General features: G+C 34.3%; 2 protein-coding genes across 5 annotated transcripts in view; one reads left to right on the top strand and one right to left on the bottom strand.

Moving 5' to 3' along the window:
- The first annotated feature begins 281 nt into the window (after window positions 1-281).
- LOC127067646 (glycoprotein-N-acetylgalactosamine 3-beta-galactosyltransferase 1) lies at window positions 282-6,877 on the top strand. Its single transcript, XM_051002843.1, has 6 exons — window positions 282-739; window positions 2,729-2,923; window positions 3,066-3,241; window positions 3,385-3,592; window positions 3,867-4,005; window positions 4,174-6,877. The coding sequence occupies exons 2-6, from the start codon at window positions 2,893-2,895 to the stop codon at window positions 4,715-4,717; spliced, it is 1,098 nt and encodes a 365-aa protein (XP_050858800.1). The 5' UTR covers window positions 282-739; window positions 2,729-2,892; the 3' UTR covers window positions 4,718-6,877.
- LOC127067637 (mediator of RNA polymerase II transcription subunit 13) overlaps window positions 5,732-21,577 on the bottom strand; it is a 19,292-nt gene continuing 3,446 nt past the window's right edge. The window contains exons 2-17 of one of the 4 annotated variants that reach the window (XM_051002822.1): window positions 19,226-19,565; window positions 16,880-17,048; window positions 16,633-16,778; window positions 16,130-16,559; window positions 14,703-14,852; window positions 12,858-13,425; window positions 12,570-12,776; window positions 10,783-12,498; window positions 10,303-10,657; window positions 9,922-10,214; window positions 9,627-9,818; window positions 9,164-9,511; window positions 8,749-9,087; window positions 8,374-8,658; window positions 8,012-8,283; window positions 5,732-7,928 (exon numbers count right to left, since the gene is read on the bottom strand). In XM_051002822.1, coding sequence (XP_050858779.1) covers window positions 7,796-7,928; window positions 8,012-8,283; window positions 8,374-8,658; window positions 8,749-9,087; window positions 9,164-9,511; window positions 9,627-9,818; window positions 9,922-10,214; window positions 10,303-10,657; window positions 10,783-12,498; window positions 12,570-12,776; window positions 12,858-13,425; window positions 14,703-14,852; window positions 16,130-16,559; window positions 16,633-16,778; window positions 16,880-17,048; window positions 19,226-19,565 — 5,943 coding nt within the window. In that variant the 3' untranslated portion in view covers window positions 5,732-7,795. The remainder of the gene's footprint in view (window positions 7,929-8,011; window positions 8,284-8,373; window positions 8,659-8,748; window positions 9,088-9,163; window positions 9,512-9,626; window positions 9,819-9,921; window positions 10,215-10,302; window positions 10,658-10,782; window positions 12,499-12,569; window positions 12,777-12,857; window positions 13,426-14,702; window positions 14,853-16,129; window positions 16,560-16,632; window positions 16,779-16,879; window positions 17,049-19,225; window positions 19,566-21,577) is intronic. The other 3 variants (XM_051002823.1, XM_051002825.1, XM_051002826.1) reach the window with 3 other exon arrangements.

Raw genomic sequence — 21,577 nt, 5'->3', positions numbered from 1 at the left:
ATGATTAATAAATGATGCACATTGATTGGCTGAATATTACGCGGTAAATCGTAAAAATTCGATTAAATATTATTAGTCTATGTTACTTTCAAAAATTTTAATATCTCTATTAATTCATATAATAAATGAAGCATGTAATTAATAATGTTATTAAATTTTTACCAAACTAGAAGGTAATCCGAATCAATCGTAATGCCATATGTGCCACGTATGAAAAAAGACGCCTAAATTATAACACAAGAGACCTCTCTAGTTCTTTCATTCATCTTGTCAATGTTTTCGGTATAGATTTAATAGTTGCCGGCGGATGCTTGCGACGGTAGATAAAAGTTGTCGTGTTTTCGTTCGCTGATTTTATATTATAAAAATTTTATTTTACAATAAAAATAATGATAAACATTTATATTTCGTATTACGTAGTAAATATTCGAAAATTTTAATGCGAATATAAATGTAAAATGTATATAAGGATCAGAACCAGTAAAGTGCATACAATGCATACAAATGCAATATTAATTTCAGTATTATTGTCACGTCACATCAAGGATCATGCAGCGAAGTAAACATTTTCGTGATTATGGTGAACTCTTCATTTACCATTAAGAATATAGAAAAAGATCTATTTCTATTAACTTCTCTCATGAAATAAATCCGTATACCTGAATGGATAAAATTGGATGATCATAAATCAATCACTATGAAACGATTGATTAGCATAATGTGTAAACATTTTAATATGGTATGTATATTTTAATCATGCTTACATTATTTTACATTTTTTAATGTAACAATTTTTTTAATACTTTATAACAATAACATTGTAAACACAATTTTAGTATAGACTTTAATGTTTATAATTGTATAGTAAACATTATTGATGCGTGTCTGTAATGTGAAAATGGTAGTAAAAATTATAGTTCAATTAATTGACAAATCTTTAATACATTTATATACATATACATAATTTCTACCAAGAAAAATTATAAAATTGAATTAATAACGATAAAACACACACACACACACACACACACACACACACACACACACACACATATTGAAATAGTTACGATGAAAATTTAATTAGCAACAGTAAAACGTATATTTAATTAACAACAGTATATATATATGTGTGTATGTGTGTGTGTGTTCTGGTACATATTGCAAAATCAGCTATGAGTCATATCCCTTTAGTTACATTTGCTTGTTGCGAATGCATTTGTGCATATATGCATTCAGCTGTCCATGCATGACCTTGCGTTAAACATGTATGAACAGCATAATTTATATTGTATGTATGTGAATACAGGCATTATATTGCATAAGAGAAATTGTATGTAGCATATTAATAATGCACATATACAAAACTATTTATATATGGAAGCTTATATTTTACTTTTACCTCTATATTGATAATATTTCACATAGTTAAGCAATGAATTCTGCTAGAATAAACATAATATCTTTCCTTAGATAACTTATTTTTTATCAGATAACTTAAAAGTTTTCTTGTATGCTTTATTATTAAAAAGAAATTAAAAAGAATTATAATATATATCGCACTATTTTGTGAAAATAAATTCTATTATTATTAAAATTTAATGATATATTATTTCTTGATAATTTGATAATTCAATAAATGTAATCAATATAAAAAATCAATATAAAAGAACAGAAGACAAATGTATTCTCCTACAAAATGAAAAAGTACAGTAGAAAATTTATCTATTTTTAATAAAGATTTAGTATGTGCTATTTATTGCATGTGAATAGTGTATAATACATTGAATTTTATCAACAAATATATAGTATATTAAAATATAAACTATTATTAGAAGGTAAGTATATCTGTAGTTATATAACGTAAAATGGTTTTGTGTAATTTACAATATCAAAGGAATATAGTATATTAGAAAAAATCGTGTGTGTGTATGTACACACACACACACACACACACACAATATATATATATAATATGTGTATATATATTATACATGCACACACACATATATATAATCTAACTTATTATCACAGTGATAAGATAAAATAGCAGTAAATAAAGTGCTGAATAGTTATAAGTTTAAAGTATTCAAATATTTGATAAAAAAATACTTCCCTATCATTGAACATCTCTGTTCATGCAAAGATATTACAAGAATCAAAATTCTGTTATCTTCCAGTGTTTCTTAATATTACGTTTTTGTTCAATAATATAGTTTTTAAAATTATTTTAAAAAATATTTTTTATATTTTGTAAAAATAATATTTTAATAATATTATTAATTTTATTTATTAAAAGTATAACACTATTATTACTATACAATATAAACGATAATGTGACAATGAATATACGTACTAAAGAATATTGTGGCGGGAGCAAAAATTCGCGGCGGAAGGGAAAGCATGAAAACGCGCGAAATAGTGTAGAAATAAAACAACAGAATCATACCATAAGTAGGCTAGATAAGATAAGACGACAGAACTAATTATTAACGTTTTTTGCTTATTTCTTTTACATTGTAGAATATTACACAATATTGCCAATAATTTCCATTATTAAAAACAGTAATTACCACATTAAAGAAATTTACACTTTTTAGTTATTTATTTGTTTATTTTATGAGAATATAATTATTGTATTTTAACTTTGAATTGTGTTATAATGAATTGTGTTATAAAAAAAATATTTAAATAATCGGTGATTGTATGTGTTGTTTATAAAATATTGCAGATAATTATAAACAAGCAAAACGCAATGATTTTATATAATCATTAAATAATCAATAAACGACTATTTATTGTACAAGGAGAAACAATAAATATTATCAAATGCAGTGCAGATTATACGCAATGCTTATCTCTTTATTAAGATAATCAACTCTTTTATTTAATATCATGGTTCAGCAACGATTTCCAAGTTTTGATGGTAAATATGTATTATTTATTACTTATCTGTACTTTATTATTCAATGATTTTTATTATTCAATAATATATTTTAAACAGCATATAAAATTAATTATTGCATTTATATAATGTATAAAATTAACAATTAAAAAACTTTATTTAGGTGGACGAAGTGGACGCCGTTTCGTCATAACTCTCTCAGCTGGCACAGTCATTGGCTTTTTAACAGCGTGCCTTCTTTTCTCTTCTGCTGGAGAAATATCTAATATATTTACACGAATTCCTGGGAGTTCTGCTTTGATAAGGGATCCGCATCATTATTCAGAACTCGAGCCAGAGGTATCACTTTTTTATACTTTAATCTTTTGTTCTATGTCATTATTTAATTATATTATTAAAGTATAAGATAAATATATCTTTATTATTAAAGTATAAGATAAAATATATCTTAGCACGCACATATATTTTGTATATTACATTAGGTAGGGCCTGATGTAGAAGTAAAATTTCATAGTGATAATGAAGATTTTCATAAAGGAGAAGATAAGGTAGCACAAATATTAGCTAAGAAAGTTCGTGTTCTTTGTTGGATTATGACCGGCCCAAAAAATCATCAAAGCAAGGCTCGGCATGTAAAAGCCACATGGGGAAAGCGCTGTAATATTCTTTTATTCATGAGTTCTGCAGAAGGTATATAATGAAACATTAAAAGTAATATTTTTATGTAACCTCTTTGTTTTACTTCATCTTGTTTTTTTTTTTTTCTTCATTTCAATATTTATCTGTTGTATAACAATAATTCATCTCTGTAACAATAATCCATAACTTTTATGCAACAAGTCCAAATAAATTAAATATATAAAAATCTATTTCAGGGAGGATGATTTCAAAGTTTTTTTTATGAAAGAACGATTTTTATAAAATAAAATTATAATATATTTATATAATATCTAATTCTTTCCAGATCTAAGTTTACCCACCGTAGTACTGCCAGTAAAAGAGGGCAGAGATAATCTGTGGGCTAAAACCAAAGAAGCATTTAAATATGCTTATGAAAAGTACAAAGATCAAGTAGATTGGTTCATGAAGGCTGACGATGACACGTTAGTAAAATTTATGAATTCACCTTCATTTACTTTCATTCCATAAAAATATTTTATATTATAAATTATATCTATATATCACAATTGTGATCCATATTTTAAGATTAGAGAGAATAACATATTTCATATTGAATATTTTGGTTAAACACATGTAATCGACAATTCCAGGTACGTTGTGGTTGAAAATCTACGTTACATGCTATCGTCTTACAACCCAAGTATGCCATTGTATTTTGGATGTAGATTTAAACCTTTTGTAAAGCAAGGATATATGAGCGGAGGTGCTGGATACGTAGTTAGCAAAGAAGGTCTTCGTAAATTTGTAACTGAAGGTCTTCCTGACAAAACCAAGTGTCGTGCTGATAATGGTGGTGCAGAGGATGTTGAAATGGGAAAGTGTCTAGAAAAAATTGGTGTTCGCGCGATGGATACTAGAGACTCGCATGGTCGTGGAAGGTTCTTTCCATTTGTGCCAGAGCATCATTTGATACCTAATCATGTGGATAAAAATTTTTGGTACTGGAAATACATCTATTATGACACCAAAGATGGACTCGATTGTTGTTCTGATAGTGCGATATCATTTCATTATGTTTCGCCGAATATGATGTATGTTCTTGAATATTTAATATATCACTTAAGACCATATGGCATTAACCATGGCTTGAAGAATCCTTTGCCAGAGATGCCATCTACGTTGACCGAATACTAGTCTATATTTTGTCAAAATTAGAATGTATAGAAAAAGAAATATGTACATACATATATATGTATGTATGTATGTATGTATGTATGTGTGTGTGTGTGTGTGTGTGTGTGTGTGTGTGTATATATATATATATATATATATATATATATATATATATATATATATATATATATATAAAACATGTTTCTTTTTCCCATGTGCATTGCTAGTCTGTTCCAATCATCAATTTGAACAAGTTGATAGCATGAATAGTATAGAATATTATATAGAATATAAAAACATGTGATAAATTATACTTCGTCATATTAACACGTTTATACGAATGTAATTTCAATATCAGGAAATTGTAGTCCTATTAAAATTTATAGTTGTACAAGATGCAATGACGTGTTGCTCTTTACTACGTTAAATGAATAAAATTCACATATATCTCTTTCTATTTTGGTTTGTTCTATTCTGTTTTTATTAGCCATTGTAAATTGTTAAATACGTATACGTTGTTGCATCACGTATAACCATATAAGAGAAGGCTGCAAACACAATGAATAGAAATAGAGATGAGGCTATTAACCAAATAAAAAGGGAAATATGCTTTGTATGAAAGTATTACTAGTAAGCACGATTTAGGAGACTAGACTATAGAGCAATTAAGAGATTGGTGATCTCAACAAAGTATCATAAAAACTTTCTATAAAAGCACAACTTAATAGATTAGTGCCACAATACACCATTGCTGTGAATGCTTGCTTGTTGCTAGTCGCATTACTGTGCTTCATGTTCTAGTCTCATTGTTAACCTCATCACTATCAATTTTATTATGTTTGCTGCCTTGGATTATGTCCAATGTGCAAATAAACAACGTGTACACATATATCCACACAATATCATGCTAAAATAACAAAGTAAATATACAAAAATCATTTAAAAATTGAAAATTACTATTTGCATATGTGCAGCTTACGCTGGTGATAGGAAAATAAAATAAATTTATTATAGGCTCCAACTCAGAGGTCACTCTAAATTAAAAAATATTATAATTTTTGATTTATAATTTTTGATTGACAGGAAGAATCGCATGTACAGGATACACACGTACATTTTGGTTGTTTATACATTGAACATAGTATAAGAATGAGGATAGGTATATATTGCAAGCATAGCAGAAATTTGCTAATCCTTCAGTCCAAAATTTTATTCAAGTTGGTACACTCTTAGGGATCATTTTAAGCGTACCATATTGTTACATAACATGGTAACATATTGTAATTATTATCTAACGTATGAACTGAAAGATGATGTATACCTAATGTGAATATACATGCCGTAAAGAAATAAAACCTTGTTTTTAATGATAACACTATCCTTGTGTGTAAAAAATAACTCACTCAAGATATAGGCACCTTTCTAGAAGCTCATTAATCATTTATGTATTACATCGGATAATATGAAAAAAAAGCTTGCGAACATCTTTTATACAATTTTTCATAGATTGTGTAATATTTTGGTCACCGATATGTTATCACATGTACTTGCGCACACAACTTATGAATATCAGTACAATAATTAAACTTTACAACATTAGAGAACATTTAACAAGGCACGCTTCCACTATGCTTGCTATATAAATTTAAAACACGTATATTGAATATATATATAATATATATATATATATATATATGTATGTATGTATGTATAGATATATACACATAAAACTATATTTCGTAATATAATAATAATAATAATAATTAATAATAATAATAATAATAATAATAATAATAATAATAAAATAATCCCAATAATGACATTGCTACCCAGGTAATAAATACTATAGATACAGTGTGAGTGTGGGCGTGAGTAAATTAACCAATTAGTTAGGGAGTAGGGTTTCTATGTACAAGTCATATTTGTACTATGCGACTGACGCAATTGGCCACCATGGCTCCACTCAAACGAGCCCCATATTCTCTCTTTGTCTTTTTAGCTGCAAAAGAAGACACTCTCTCGCATTCTCTCTTTCGTTCACGCAATCATACATACATACATACGCGCGCGCGCAAATCACATACACACATTTCTTTATGTTCGTAAACATTCTTTTTCTCCCCCTCTCATTCAATTATCTAATCTCGGCGATATCTCACTTCATAAATTATTTAAAAACAATATTTTACACTATAATGTATGTATAATATATCGGAGGTCACCTAATTCGAATAAAATTTGTCAAACAGCATCGAAAATCTGCGCTAATGGGTCTAGGAAACATGATAACAGCGACCCAATTCCGCGCGAGCATAATATATAATTGTCATATTTTATCTCACGCCAGGGGCTTATACGAGGCATTATAAAAACGAAGTTCTCCCTTCCATTTTATATTATCTATATAAAATTAAAAAACAACGTAATATCATTTTATATTACTTCGTCGTTATTACTAATAAAAACTTTGTACAAAATTTAATTTACAATTAAAAACTTGGGTACATAACATTCTAGAGATTCTTCTGATTTATAATTGAACTATCTATCATCAGCAGAGAGGCGCTTTTGCAAATTATCTTCTTTATATATCCTCTCTTTCTCATTCCTTCACGCTTCTTTATTCACATTAATACGCTCCTTTACAAACAACACACATGTTATCTTTTTTTGCATAAATATTATCATGGCATGGTCACATTGATTTTATAATTTCTTTGCTTTTCCTTTTTTTTTATCACATTTGTAAACACAAATTACAAATCTATTTCATCTGTGAGCTATAATAGAAAATTGTAAACGGACTTGTCATGCTGTGGATTATTCGGCCTGTTGTTTACGATCTGCTTGTTTATGATGCATTACTCTATATCATTCTTTAAATATTCCTTGTAACAAAGCCGCATTCCTTCGTACTATGGTTTCATCAACAACTGGTCGAAAAACCATTCCCAATATTCGAACCATATCTAAATTCCTAATGCGTGAGAGAAATTGCCCATATGGAACCAATTGCTCTCGTAAAGCCCCAAATGACATTATAATAAGAAGTGCGTGAGAGAGGTGCACATGCTGCACTATAAAGGGAGAGGGTGAGGGTCAGACGAGAGCTGCCGCTGCGTGGTAGAGCTGCATGAGCGCCTGTACGTGCACCGGTAAACAGGATAATCGATCCTTGGTATTTGCATCCATTGCGAGCCATGATAATGCGTTATATCCCTCCAGAACATACCTGGAAATCAATGAAATAATAATCGACGAATTTTCTTTTTTGTTTCTTTAATAAATATTTCATATTAAGTATCCGATATAAACCTGAGTACATCGGTGGTATACTGTGAATCAAGTGGGTGAGCAGTAAGTGCGCTTTGTTGTTGTAGGAGGTCGTCACTATTTTGCTGAATTGAGGGACTGTGAAGATGTAAAGCATTTTTCAAAAAAACTGGACAAACTCCTTCAAGATGTGGACAAGCTGCCCAAAACCATGGTGGCATTCGGCCTGTTGGTGCAGTAGATACTAGATAACCAAGAGCAAGTGGTTGTTGTAAAAGCGTACCAACTTCTTCCGATTGTTCAGCAACGGCTACCTATAATATAATATTTGAATGACAAAACGCATAGATACAAAGTTGGAAATATTAACTTAAGGTTGATGGAACGTGTATTTGTTTACTTACTCTGGACGTATTACTGCACTGAAACGGACTACCTGGTCCATCATGATTGCCTAATCCAGAACCCCCACCGTCTCCTCCTAATGGAGATCCTTCAGGCCGATGAGGACTCCCACTAGGACTTTGACCACCACCTGCACCTGCCTCAGGCCATACATTGAAAATATCGTTGAAATCTCCCATGCCCTCCATGGCTTCTGGCATATCGTCATTCAAAGCAGAAAATAATTCGTCATCTCCTAATTCTGGTCCATTTATATGTTGTTCTTGAAAGGCAGTCTGGGATGACTATAAATAAAGTCAACACAATAAATAATATCAAGTATATGAAACGTGGGAAAGAACTCGATCTCTCGAGATAAATAAATTTCCAGTTACCTGAGTAGTAGCCGACGTAGGAAAAACAAGGATATGAGTACATGTAACATCTTGTGGTGTGGATAATTGGCAGTTTACTGATGCTTGGCTAAACCTTTCATCGGGTGTAAATTGATCAGCCATTAGTCTGAGAGTCGAGTCAGGTTCTAGAGATACTAAACATGCGCTGAGTACACAAGGCGCTGCTGATGGGTACAAAAGACTACATTGTCCACATATTTCTTTCAAATGTTTCGAAGCTTTCAAAAGAGCTTTTCTAGAAAGTAACCAACTCCAGCCTTTCAATTCTCCATGTCCTATACGTCCAACACGACCTACAACTAATCTCCACGGTTGCACCTAGAAAAAAGTCCTACGTCCTAAACGAGGAAAAGAAAAGCGTGAAACAAGATATTCATCTTGTTCGGATACTTACACCTTGAGACATCACACCAAGGATGAAATCCATAAGTTTTTGTAATCCAATTCTTCTGGCAGAGGCACGTTTTCTTCGTTTCCTATTGGGTATATCAATATTAATGGTAGCTGTTTCAAAGATCTCTCCTCGATCATCCGTTGCCACGGCCAATAACCAAGATTGATCTTCGCTGAGGCAGTAACTCAAATATAATACAGCACACTCCTCTGGTCCAGCAATTCCAAATGATTCCGGCGCTTCGCTTTTCGCTCGTAGAGGGGCCAATACATAGGCTGGTGCGTACAATCGGTACGGTGCTTTGTTCCGTTCCTGATGTGGAGGAGTTGCAAGAGTATTACTATATGACTGAAAATGATTGATTCAGAACTTTTCTTATTCATTACTACTTTCGTTGAAAGTTTCGAAACGTGTGTCATACAACCGAAAGCGAAGGGAAGCTTTAAACAATACGAAGCCTTACATCTTTACTTTTCAGGAATAGGTCTGCGGCGGCTGCGGTACCGAAACCAGTAAGACTCTTTACCGTGGAATTATGGTTCAGCAAACGACGTCCTTGTAGAAACACGTTTAAAGCCAAAGCTCTCATCTCATCTTGTATCTTCCTTCTTTCTCTTGCGCGACCTAATTCCATTATGCTTTCCAGTGATATTAACTGTAAACAAAGAATATAAAAATACCGTTTAATTGATGTAACCCTCGAAGTGATCAGGCGTTATCTATTCCTGCCAATCGATACTACATGCAACAAACATTACCTGAACATTTATGTTAGATCTAATATTTTCAGGCATGCTGTTCACTGCAGCAGAATAGGCTCGTAACAGAGCTAATATAGCAAGCCGTCGCCGATCCGAATCTTCGGGTCCTCCCAAAGAGAATGGTTCGACTAAATAAACAACAACGGCCGGTGGTTCGACTTCCTCTTCGTCGGGACCTATAGTCGTCGTTGAATTTCCAGTGGACATTTGCGAAGTCGGCGTGGTATTACCGATATTCGGATTTGGATTTGATGTATTCGAGGGAGTCTCGCTTCTTGGGTTTTCGCTTTCTGCGGATATTGTCATGATCACGAGTTAAAATCATTTTATCGTGGTAAATATTAAATCGCGCATGTTTCTAACAAATTGCGTACATACCAACAGATTCTGGCTTTGTCGTCATCACGTCAGGCGTTGCTGGCATCGTATCGGTAACAGGAGCAGTGGTTTGCGGTTGCTGCTGCTGCTGCTGCTGTTGTTTATTTGATAGCTGAGTATCACCAGGATCTAATAAACTTCGATCTTGTATGACTTGCGTCAAATATGGTGCCAGACGATGATTACACACTTGAGCATATAGTCGCAATAATTCTCCTATTCGATTTTCACCAAGAAATTTAAACCATTCGTCGATCGGTTGCTTCGCTAACTTTTGTGCTGCTGATTTACCGACACGAAGAATCCCGTCGCGTAATACCTTTGAAATTGGAGTGTGTCTCCCTAATCGACAGATCTAAGAACGAAAAAGGACAAATGTGTATCATTTAAACAATATCGTACGCGTATAAGGATAACTCTTTTAGACTTTCGGACCTTAATCTAGATTTTTAATTATTAGAAAACAGAGCTTTTACGTACTTCGTAAGTTGTTGAAAGCTCACGGAAAAATGACTTGACTTTATTGACTACGCAATCGCTGTCTGGTGCAACCACAACATAAGCGATATCCCTCGGGCCAGCGTAAGGTTCTAACAATAGTTTCTCCCAATAACCAAGAGCGTAAGGTGATAATGATAACCAATCTCTATCATAGCCTACAACCAGTGCAGGTATCGGTTGTGGTTCACACCGATCGTCCGTTCCACGTCCAGCCAAACGATGAAATTGTCTCCAAGTAAGAGGTCCAGCAACGGTGTAAGGTGCTTCCCACATTCTAGTAGTACACTTTTTCTGTACTGCATCTTGTAAGAGCGGCTGTAGGGCTCTCATCATTCTCACAATATCACCACTACACTGAGGACCGCGAGCTCTGAGAAAGACCCAACGATGTATGCCATTAACACGATTAGTCCTTTCACTATGCGTACTATCGATCTTGCCCTGATCTAATGCTGCGAGCGACACCTCGTTGCCATCATTGAATTCTAGAGTATTCACCGTTGGTGCGAGCATTGGGTAACTCTTCATGCTAGCGTAAATTCTTGCCGCTCTGTAAAGACTGCTCGCTGAACTCTGTACCAGCAAGCATTGCTCTCGAAGTAATTCCAAGACGTTCGGAGGAATAATATCCAATCCTTCAGATGATTTGCCTCCGCCGCATGCAAGTGCGGCAAGCGACCCTTTCTTTTTCTCCGCTGGATCTTCAGCAATTCCCGTTATTTCCATCTCGTCTTCATAAAATAATCCTGCTTTATGAGCTAATCGCCTATTTACCACAGCACTAAAACCACAGCTGCACCTAATTTGATCGTCATCTTGAATCAGAGCACTACCATTTCCCCAAGAGTTCGTTAGATAAACACCTGCATCGGCACCTTTTATATTACCAACAACTTTCGGACCTGCGTTACATACACATAGACTGCAACTATCGAAGTTATGATCACGGAAAATATTCAATGCCGTATCACCCAAAAGTATGTTCACCACGAGAGAATTAGATTCCGGAGCACGAGTTGGCCCCGGTGTGTCTGCCTCGATACTGTTTAGGTTTTTATTTAGATATGAGGATGTTGTAGAAGTAGCTGGACTCGGTTGGTCATATGGTGGTGGCGGTGGCCTACCCGGAAGAGTAGTCGTACGATATGGAGCGCCTAATGGTGCTGGACTTGGTGGGCAAGGTTGTTGTTGAACGGATCCGGGTCTAGACGGTGGAAGAGGTTTATCCGAATTGATGGAAGTCGAACTACACTGCCAGGAAGGTCTGTACACGCAGTGCGATGGCAGTGTAACGGGTGGAAGGGATTGGCTAGGTAGATTTGTAAGTGGAGCGTATTTGGAAGAACCAACCATCTTGCAGATGGGAGCTGGCTTGAACACGTATGACCAATCATCGATTGGTTCCTCTTGCGGAGATCCCATATTGGGATAGATGTCCGGGAGATGCCTGAGTGGACGTTGTGGAACGGAGAGATCGGTTTGGTCCGTAAGCGGATCGTTTAACTGACATGGCGAAGCTACTGGATTGTGCTCCAAAGACGGTGGCGTTGGAAACATTTTGGAGAGTTCTTCTGGTCGTAATACTCCTACACCACGATTGTTGTGCTTGTTTGTACCGTCTATCCTTGTCTCTTCATGCATACCACCCGATTTATTAGAACCAGGTGGTGTTTGTACTTGAAGCTGATTTAAGTTCTGAAACAATTTTCGATGATATCCTCTCATATGATACAATGTAATTACGTAGAAAAACAAAATACACTTACGGTCTCGTCACTTGAAGTATCAGGATCAGAATTATCAAAAATCTGTTCCAAATCCTTATAAGATGCTTGAAGACCTTCGCTGGTAAATAAAGATCCTGGTTTAGGTGGATCGTCTCTTTGTCGCCTTAAACCATCGACGTTTGTATTGTTCTCTTCTCCCATTGCATCAAATTCATATGGATCTGATCTTCTTCCGATACAATCACTCTGTACGACATTAAATGTATAAAATAATGAATTTGGACGATAAATATTATTTAAAAGATCATATAATTAGAAGACACATACAGTTGTTACGTTTGGTTCCTGTTTGATTTCTAGTTTTGGTGCTTGAGGTTGTAAAGCTTGCAAATTCATTGGTGGATATAGAGTGTTACTTCGAACATTAGTTGGACCACTCGTTGGACCTTTAAAACGCTTGACAGGATGGTTGAGCCAAGCTTCTTGTGTCGAATAATCATAAAGCCAAGACAAAGGTTGTTCATCTTCTAAAAGAGCACCTTCGTATTCTCTAGAGGCTAAGATTGGTCGTTTTAGTGTTTGCCCAGGTAAAGGACTATGTGCCTGATTATTACATGCAGAAGATGCCGATTTTGGACCTTGTGATGGAGTTAAAGGAGGGGCAGTGTTTGTGTGACTGGGTGGTGGTTGTGGGCTGAGTGTAGGCATCGTTGGTTCTGCTGGTGGAACTGACGCAGGCTCAGAATGTGGAGTTGGAAGTGGAGATGGTGCTGGCGAGCCTGGTGATCCTACTGATGGAACTGGTAGACAATCTCCTCCGGTAGGTGGACCTCTTGAATAAGATGGTGGTCCTTCTGGTGGTGTACTTGGTGCTTCTACTCTGCTCAATACGGACCTGTTTTATTTTAAAAATAAATATGATTAATATGAAGAATATATAATTTCCTAAATAAATACAAAAAAAAATATCATAAATACAAAAGAAATATCTTTTGATTTCTTTTTCTTTTTTACAATTATTTTTCCCATAAATTTATATCTTTATGCAGTATTTCTACATGCTTTTGAAATTATAATCATGAAATTATTATTATCTCTATATATACACACACAGACAGAATGACCTAACGTCAGCACTTGAAATATTTTGCATTAAAAACAAACAATGAATTGAAGCATGCTAAAATGTAATAGTTAATATATCTACTGCCTATATATTACAATATATATATATATATATATATATATATATATATATATATATATATATAATATGTAATGGAAATTATATGAAAAATATAAGGATGAGTGCTCATCACGATTAATTTCATATTTTGTTAGCAACATGCATATGATGTACTTATAACCATGCAGATGTTACATTTTACAAATAATCTAAAAAAGAAAAAAATGTATTAAAAGATCGAATACTTCATAATTAAATGATTGAAGGATTCATATATAAACACTCAAATATAATTTATATATATAATGCTATTATTATAGCAAGCCATGCAAATAGAATATATGCAATTCAGTGCATGATGAATAGGTACAAAGAATATAAAATTTTTATATGTAAACCTCGTTTATTTTAAGATGAATAGTAATCCATAAAATGAAATCACAAGTACATGAAAAAAAAAAAAAAGAGAAAGAAAAATATTTTGTATCCAATTCTTTTCGCTCTTGCTGTGAATGTGTATACTTACTAATTGATTTATTTTGTATGCCCATTTTCATGTATTTTCAGAATATGTTTATATAAAAAAAATATGCTAACCTTCTAAACAATGATATAATTTTTTTCGGGGAAAACTGCCTCTTCCATATTATTAAAAAGATGATATATTGAGAGTATCCAGTTTCAGCATATTAGTTATGATTTGAGTGCTAAAATTAACACACATGCCTGAAGAAAAGCAATCGTCGTATGAAATTCAATTATTGTATTATAGTGCATTAAATTCTGTTACTTGTATGATATTATATATATATATATATATATATATATATATATATATATATATATATAGATATATATGACGGAGCTGATGGAAGCAGTGAATTTAAGGATGATGTTATGGCCTCTTTTGACCATATGCAATTATTATAGTGCACGATAATATGATACAGCATAGATTTCTTTATATCGGGGCAGAAATTACCCACCTGGGGGCACTAGCAGGGACAGAGGGGCAAGCATCCCACTGGGTGGTAGAGCGTCGATGAAATGGTACGACCCTCCGTCCACCTTTATCTACTCTCTCCCTCTGAACCTGTGAGGAGGCCAGGCCCTTCCAACCCCCGGGGTTGGTATACCTGCAACCGATGTGTTTAACATCTTGTTTCTTTCCTTTAGGGACATATTATGATCTCATTGGTTCCATAGTGTCCTGAAGCATAACTTGTATCAAAAAGTTATACCTTATACGCTGAATCGATACCATAATATCAGAAATTTGAAAAAATGTTTATTATTCAATAGTTATTTCTTTTTTTGTTATCAGAACATTGCTTGATCTGTATAATCTAAAATATGTATTAAATGAATTTATGAACATCTATCATATATTTCTTTATCCTGTATAATTTTATAAAAGTGTAAATCTACTTAAACAGGTAAAAGTTGCACTTGAGCCCTTTGAAAGAGCTTTATTTTACATGCACACATTGCAGAAGCAGCCATTCAAAACTACTATCTGCACTTTAACATTTCCACGATCTACGTTTTATAAATTATGCTCTAACATGCAAATAGAAATGGCTCTATCATTGACATTGTCAAGTATACTTGTAATTCACAGTTACTTACATTTATTTATCACCATACACAAAGTAATACTTTTTTTACTGAATTAAGAATTAAAGTTGTTAAATTGTTACTTTTTGTTAATTCGAAAGTGTTGTGAAAATGAACTAAGTCTATAAAAATAAAAAAATTCTTTAAAAAAAAAGAAAAGACTAATAAAACTCTATTAAATATTCACTCATATTATTAGTACAAAAATTTTCAACCTTTTCGATTGATTCTGATATAGTATAATGAATATTATTTTGTGTATTATACTATACAATACTGACACAGTCAATATAACAGAACCGACTAGTGTAAGTCATGCTTCAAATAAATCCTAAAAATACATTTAAAACAACAGTACACCTTCTATGTCATAAGAATAATAACTATGTAGAATCACACACATTTTATAAAACATTTGATCTGTCATAAAAATAATCGATCTATTAGTAATATATTTTCTTCATATCTAATTTATTGAAAATAAATATAATAGTCATTTATAAGTTTACTCAAATTTTAATATGCGAGATTGTATTACTTTTTTCATATATATCGACATATGTTGCATTGTCATACGTTTAATAAGATTCAAGTTCATTATAAATATCATTTATAGTTCACAAAATTGAATAAAGAAACAAACGAAGGTATCATATTATTGATACATGTTTTTGTAATTATGAACGATTAATTTATAAATTATAGTATGCATGGAAATGCACATATAACTAAAGTGACGCATCACTTTATTGCCTGGATTGATAAAGTCATCATATTAAAGAATTATTTTACTTACTTTGAGCAAGTACAGGAAGCCTTTTGCGTTGGTTCAACAAATGTCCAGGTTCCAAGTTCTGTGGAAGATTCGGTCTTGGAAGCAGATACTGGTGAGCTTAAAGTACATTCTGCCCATACGCGTTCTGGTAATTCTGTAGCAGCTCCAAAATCTTGTTCAGTTGCAAAAGTATTTTCACAACTAATAGGACTATTTGGTGGTGACAATGGAGCTCCCGGTGGTGTATCATCCATATCCGTAACTAATACATAACAGGATGGATAACGCATGCGTACACCACCAACAAGAACTTCCACAAGTGGTGGCAGTCCTGTTTCAATGTTATTACTATTAATTGGATAGAAATGTTTCCATTCTTCGAGAAGCTGACTATCCATACGTCCAACTTGGCCTGTTAAAGTTCCTGCCAATCCGTAAGGAGCCAAGATCACTGTGACAAGAAAATCTTAAATAAAATCTTATTTAAACCAATTTCATAAGTAATTTTTTTTCTTTATATTTACCCTTAACACCAGATTGAGATGTTTGAGTGCGCTGCAAACATGCCCTAGTAAGATGTCGCACTGCAGGATGTTGTCTGACATCCACGCTTGCACATACAGTGCTTTCTCCATGCACAAAAAATGCAAACGAGAATGACAAGTGACTGCTGCAAAATGAGAAACGAAAAATAATATTCGACGAGGACCGGTCGAAAGCGTTCACAAATGCAACACGAACATTATATTCAATGACAATGTAAACATGTACCTGCTACAACGATGTTTTTCAAAGCCATCATATGGTTGCACAAACCACTTTCCTAATCGAACAAAGTCACGTGATAGTAAGCACCGTTCGATCAAATTATGAAGAGCTTTAAAGAGAAGAGACCTGCACTCGTATGACAAACCACTTTCCCACGATCCTTGTTCGCTTTCTGTAATAAACGATAACAGATCATTAATTCTTTATATAATTAACAAAACCAAAGAACGTAGTTCGCGCTACTATTGAATGTAAAGCTATAAATTTACAATCTCCAGATTTATTTTCAAATTGAATTTAAAGAGCAATAATGAGATATCTATATTAATGTTACATCGTTGTTATTTTACAAAATATGAATACTTCCATCATACGACGTTAAAGCGATATTGATTATTTATGGCGACACTACATGCTAACTTTTACGTGTAAATATCGCTTTCACTTCAATCGCTTGACAGGCTTCGAACTCGTCTCCGGTACCGCGCCTCGACTCCTTTTACTTTGTAATACTGCACGCGTTCGCTCTTAGCTCAGCATTTATTTTTTGTTATAGAATCATCTGTACTACCTACAATTATTAGATGCTCCTCAATCGTTGATAAATCTCGATATTATTATAACGGAGATAAAAAATGTGATTCGAAAGATAAAACTCATAAAGATTCATAATTCGACAAATATCTAACATACACATATATAAGGACTCTGATGGAACAGTTATAGCGTAAATAAAAAAAAAATATCCAATTTGCGGTATATCTCGCAGTCAAGCCTTGCATTACGATTTTGTCTTCTATTTCAAAACGAATTTCCATCGTTTCGATAAACGAAAAGTTCGTTGACACGAACTATAACAATTCGAAATTCAAATGTTTTAATTACTCTCATGAATTTTCGTGAAATCATGAATGACGAATAATCGCGAAAGAACCCGAACGAAAGGATAGAAGAAATAAGGGGCGGTGTTTTAGGCTTAACGGTTTACAGTTTCACGATTCGAGTAATCCCGCGCACGGTACGCAACGGTGGATCTATAGGTTGCGTCGCAACAAGCTACAAGACAAGTGCATGGTTCAGCGACCCCATGCCGAAGAGAGCACACGATGCTCGCAACGCCGCTCCGTTGCTCGATATTACCGCTTCCTTTCAACGTGTGTCTACCTTCTCTCTCGTCAAGGTAGAAGTACTGCAAGGTTATAACGCAAGTTAGTCGTGTCACTTAATTCACAAGTTGCATACTATGTACGTCTATGCGAAAATTCAAATTCTTTCACGCTTTCCTTCCTTCTTCCGATCTTAACCATTTTTCTTTTCCCCCCTTTTTTTGCTTTTTTAAATCATTTCCTTTCTTCTTCCTTCGCACCCACCCTTGTTTCCCTCGTCATGTTTCGCAAACCGTAAATCAAATTCTTTGAAAAATAAATATACAAAATAATCATTAACGCGTTTTCAAACTATTGTTCATCGATTTAATATATGTTTTGCTTCTTCATTTTAAGTGGAAGTTAATCGGTCGATAAATATATCGACGAAATTAAATTTTTCGTATTTCTCATTGTCAGTTTATCTCGAAGAGCATAGAAAAGAACATTTATCTGTCATCATGCTAAATTATATTTTTTATCTTTGATTCGAGTAAAAACTTCCGAGAATCTCGTCGTAGGACTTTTTCTCTCAAGAAAGTGACTTTCAAATCATTGTGAAGCGTAACACTTTCTAAACAAATAGTCTTCGAATCGATCTAGATAAAGTAACGGAACATTCAATATAATTTCAATGAATTATAAACAAAACAATTTTATTGTTTTAAATAAGAAGCAAGTGCTTTAAAGGAACCAACGTTGTATTACCTTGTTTCTTGACAGTGTTAGAAGAAAGTATTGGAAACTTATTCTCTATAGCTGTTCAATTAACCAACTATATATCGCGTAATACTTTGTTTCGGTTAATAAAATAAAACACCAGGAGAATATTTCTGCGAATACTTTATCTCTTTGACATCGACCTATCATCAAATACATCATAGTAATGTCTGATATTCTGCTACTCTGCTCCTTTCAATATTCCTGTTAGTAATTGCCAATATAAACAAGCTCTTGATATCCTAAATCATTTGTAATCAATTCTAAAATTTGTTAAAAGAAAGTTATCTTAGTAGGCATATTCAGAGCATTAAAAAATACTCGTCCAAGGTTGTTGTATCGGCTGTAAGACATAAAACGAAATTCGTTCATTGGACTCCATTCCATGACGAGTTTTTTCCTCTGTTTGAATGAACGACAAAGGTTGACATTGGATGATGACGATGGTGACGATGGTATCGCATGAACGAGCGAAGACACTCACCGCAGGCGATGAGCTCTGGCGAGACGAGACCAGAAAGATCGGGTTCCTCGCCGTACCAGAAGATCCAGAGTTCCTTGGCTGCAGTCAGAGAGAGTGGTGGAGGAGCTGGAGAGGGCGCGATGCCCAGTTCGAAGATGCCAGGGCCGGGTCCAGAGGCGGTTGCCGGGCCGCCGGCGGAGGCAGCCGGCGTGGCGGCGACCCGCCGCCACACGCAGAGAATGTCACCCGCGAGGCAACGCGAGAAGCTCGACAGTACCGGATCCTCGAGTGGGGTACCCCCGAAACCGCCGGCCACTTCGCCCCACACGAGCTTCCTCCATTTTATACCGCAGAGGTCCGTCTAAAAAAAGAAAAAAAAAAAAGGAAGAAAACGATATACTAAATCATCAACTATTTTTTTTCTACAGAGATAAGAAAACATTTGTGGTCTCGTAATATAGCCCCCACCCTTTCTCAGAAAAGTACATATCAAGGTACTAAAGATATTCCTTATAAGGCAATAGACCTGTATTTGGTGGGTAAACAGTTAACTATAAAACTGTATTTCTTAAAGACGTTTGATCTACAATGTAACAAAAAAAAAGTCGACGATGTTTATTTACATATATACATACATTGATTTTTCAATCTATATAAGGCTATATTACAAATATCCCACGTGTCAGTTTACAGACTGATAAGAATAATTTATGTTTCGATCGATATGATAGAACGATGGACGAGACGTCCTTTCATTAAACGACGTTTCGCTTCGCTCTTTGGATTAAATTTCATATTTTCGAGTTTTTCCCAAACGTTCGACCCATTTTTCTCCAAAATTCGCAAACATTGGTCCATTCTAATCTCATGAAAACGTCGAAAGCGCCCCGTAGCGCTACGGGCCTGTCAAGCTTTGCTGATCAATACAAGCAAGGCGACGTGCAAGGCCGCCCGCGTGGGTTCAACTCGGGGAACCCCTATGTGCCTCTCTCGTTCCATCCTTGTGAGCGCGCCCACCACCGAACGTACCTATTCTCCCCACTCCTCTCTTTCGGAGATCACTGGACGGCGATCCTACGAACGCTAACCTCCGCTCTCGGTCTCTCTCTTTCTCTCCCTCCCCCCCCCCCTCTACAGAAATTTCTGATTTCACGAAGAGTCAAACATCGAAAAGTTTAAATGTTTGAGAATAACCCAACTATAGATAAAATTTATGCGTTAATATTTTTATAATAATAAATGTCCGCTTTTCGATCGATCGATCGTAGTATTTGTCAATATAAAATGACTCGTGACTCTTTTTCTCATTACATAAATAATTATAAGAGAACGTATATTGAAGAAGAATGCATGGTGAAGAAACGAAACGTTACCTAATCCGTAAAATGAGTCGTAGTAAGCGTAAAACGCGTTTCCTTGCGTTCGAAGAAAGTTGAGAACCTCGAAAACGGCGGCTAGAGAAGCGCCACGCATGCGCTTTCCCTTGGCACTCGCTCATTTGTTTACATGACGGTAAAACGATTACGCCTGCGCACCGGTCTCCGAGCCGCCGACTCAGTGGTGCTCAATTACTGTCGGGAATTTTCATTGACGAAATAATATATAGGGCATATTCAATAAAGACTAAGGAAGAAGTAATCTTGACCATTGTGGTATGTGTATCGAATAAAACGTTACTGGATTCTTGTTAAATGTATACATTTAGAGTTACTCGTATGTTTTCGCCTTTGTTTATGTCACTGTTATTCTCCTATAATCTGTCAGTAAAGTTAGTATACGGCACGCTTATAACGAACGATGTAAAATTAAACTGTAACAAATATAGGATAAATAAATATAAATATTCTTTCAAGGAATAGAATCGAATTAATAGTATGAAAAAAGAATTTTAAACGACGCGTTTTTCTTATGGTTATCGGATTCGAAAGGAATCGTTTCGTTTTAGAGTTGAGAGTGCAGACGATTAGAAAGAGAAAGATCGAGTTAACGAACTTCTAGAAGGGAAAGCTGTGGGAGAAGTCGAGACGAAAGCAGAGCACGGTCTCGTCCACGACCGCTAAAGAATAGAACATTATATCTACTTGTTTACCGGTCGTTCATATAAAGTATACCAGGGAGGCAAACTACCTCTACTCTCGATGCAACAAAATTACAGAATCGGTTGATCATAAGTTTAAAAATTCGATAAAGGAATTTATTATCTCAACTAATTGACACTAGAAAATCGATAAAAAATCGTACTATCTATGCTCTTGTAGAATGGTCTGGCAGCCATGTTTATAACGATTCCGTCGCTACTCGACTATATTTTGATAAATTGTAACAATGTTTTTAGAAATATATGTTACGTAATACAAAAATAAAAATACATTA

This window comes from Vespula vulgaris, chromosome 11 (assembly GCF_905475345.1).
Source record: "Vespula vulgaris chromosome 11, iyVesVulg1.1, whole genome shotgun sequence".
NCBI classification, from domain to species: Eukaryota; Metazoa; Arthropoda; class Insecta; order Hymenoptera; family Vespidae; genus Vespula; species Vespula vulgaris.
The sequence above is the reverse complement of the archived record's forward strand: the minus strand, read 5'-3'. Positions and strand labels throughout refer to the sequence as shown.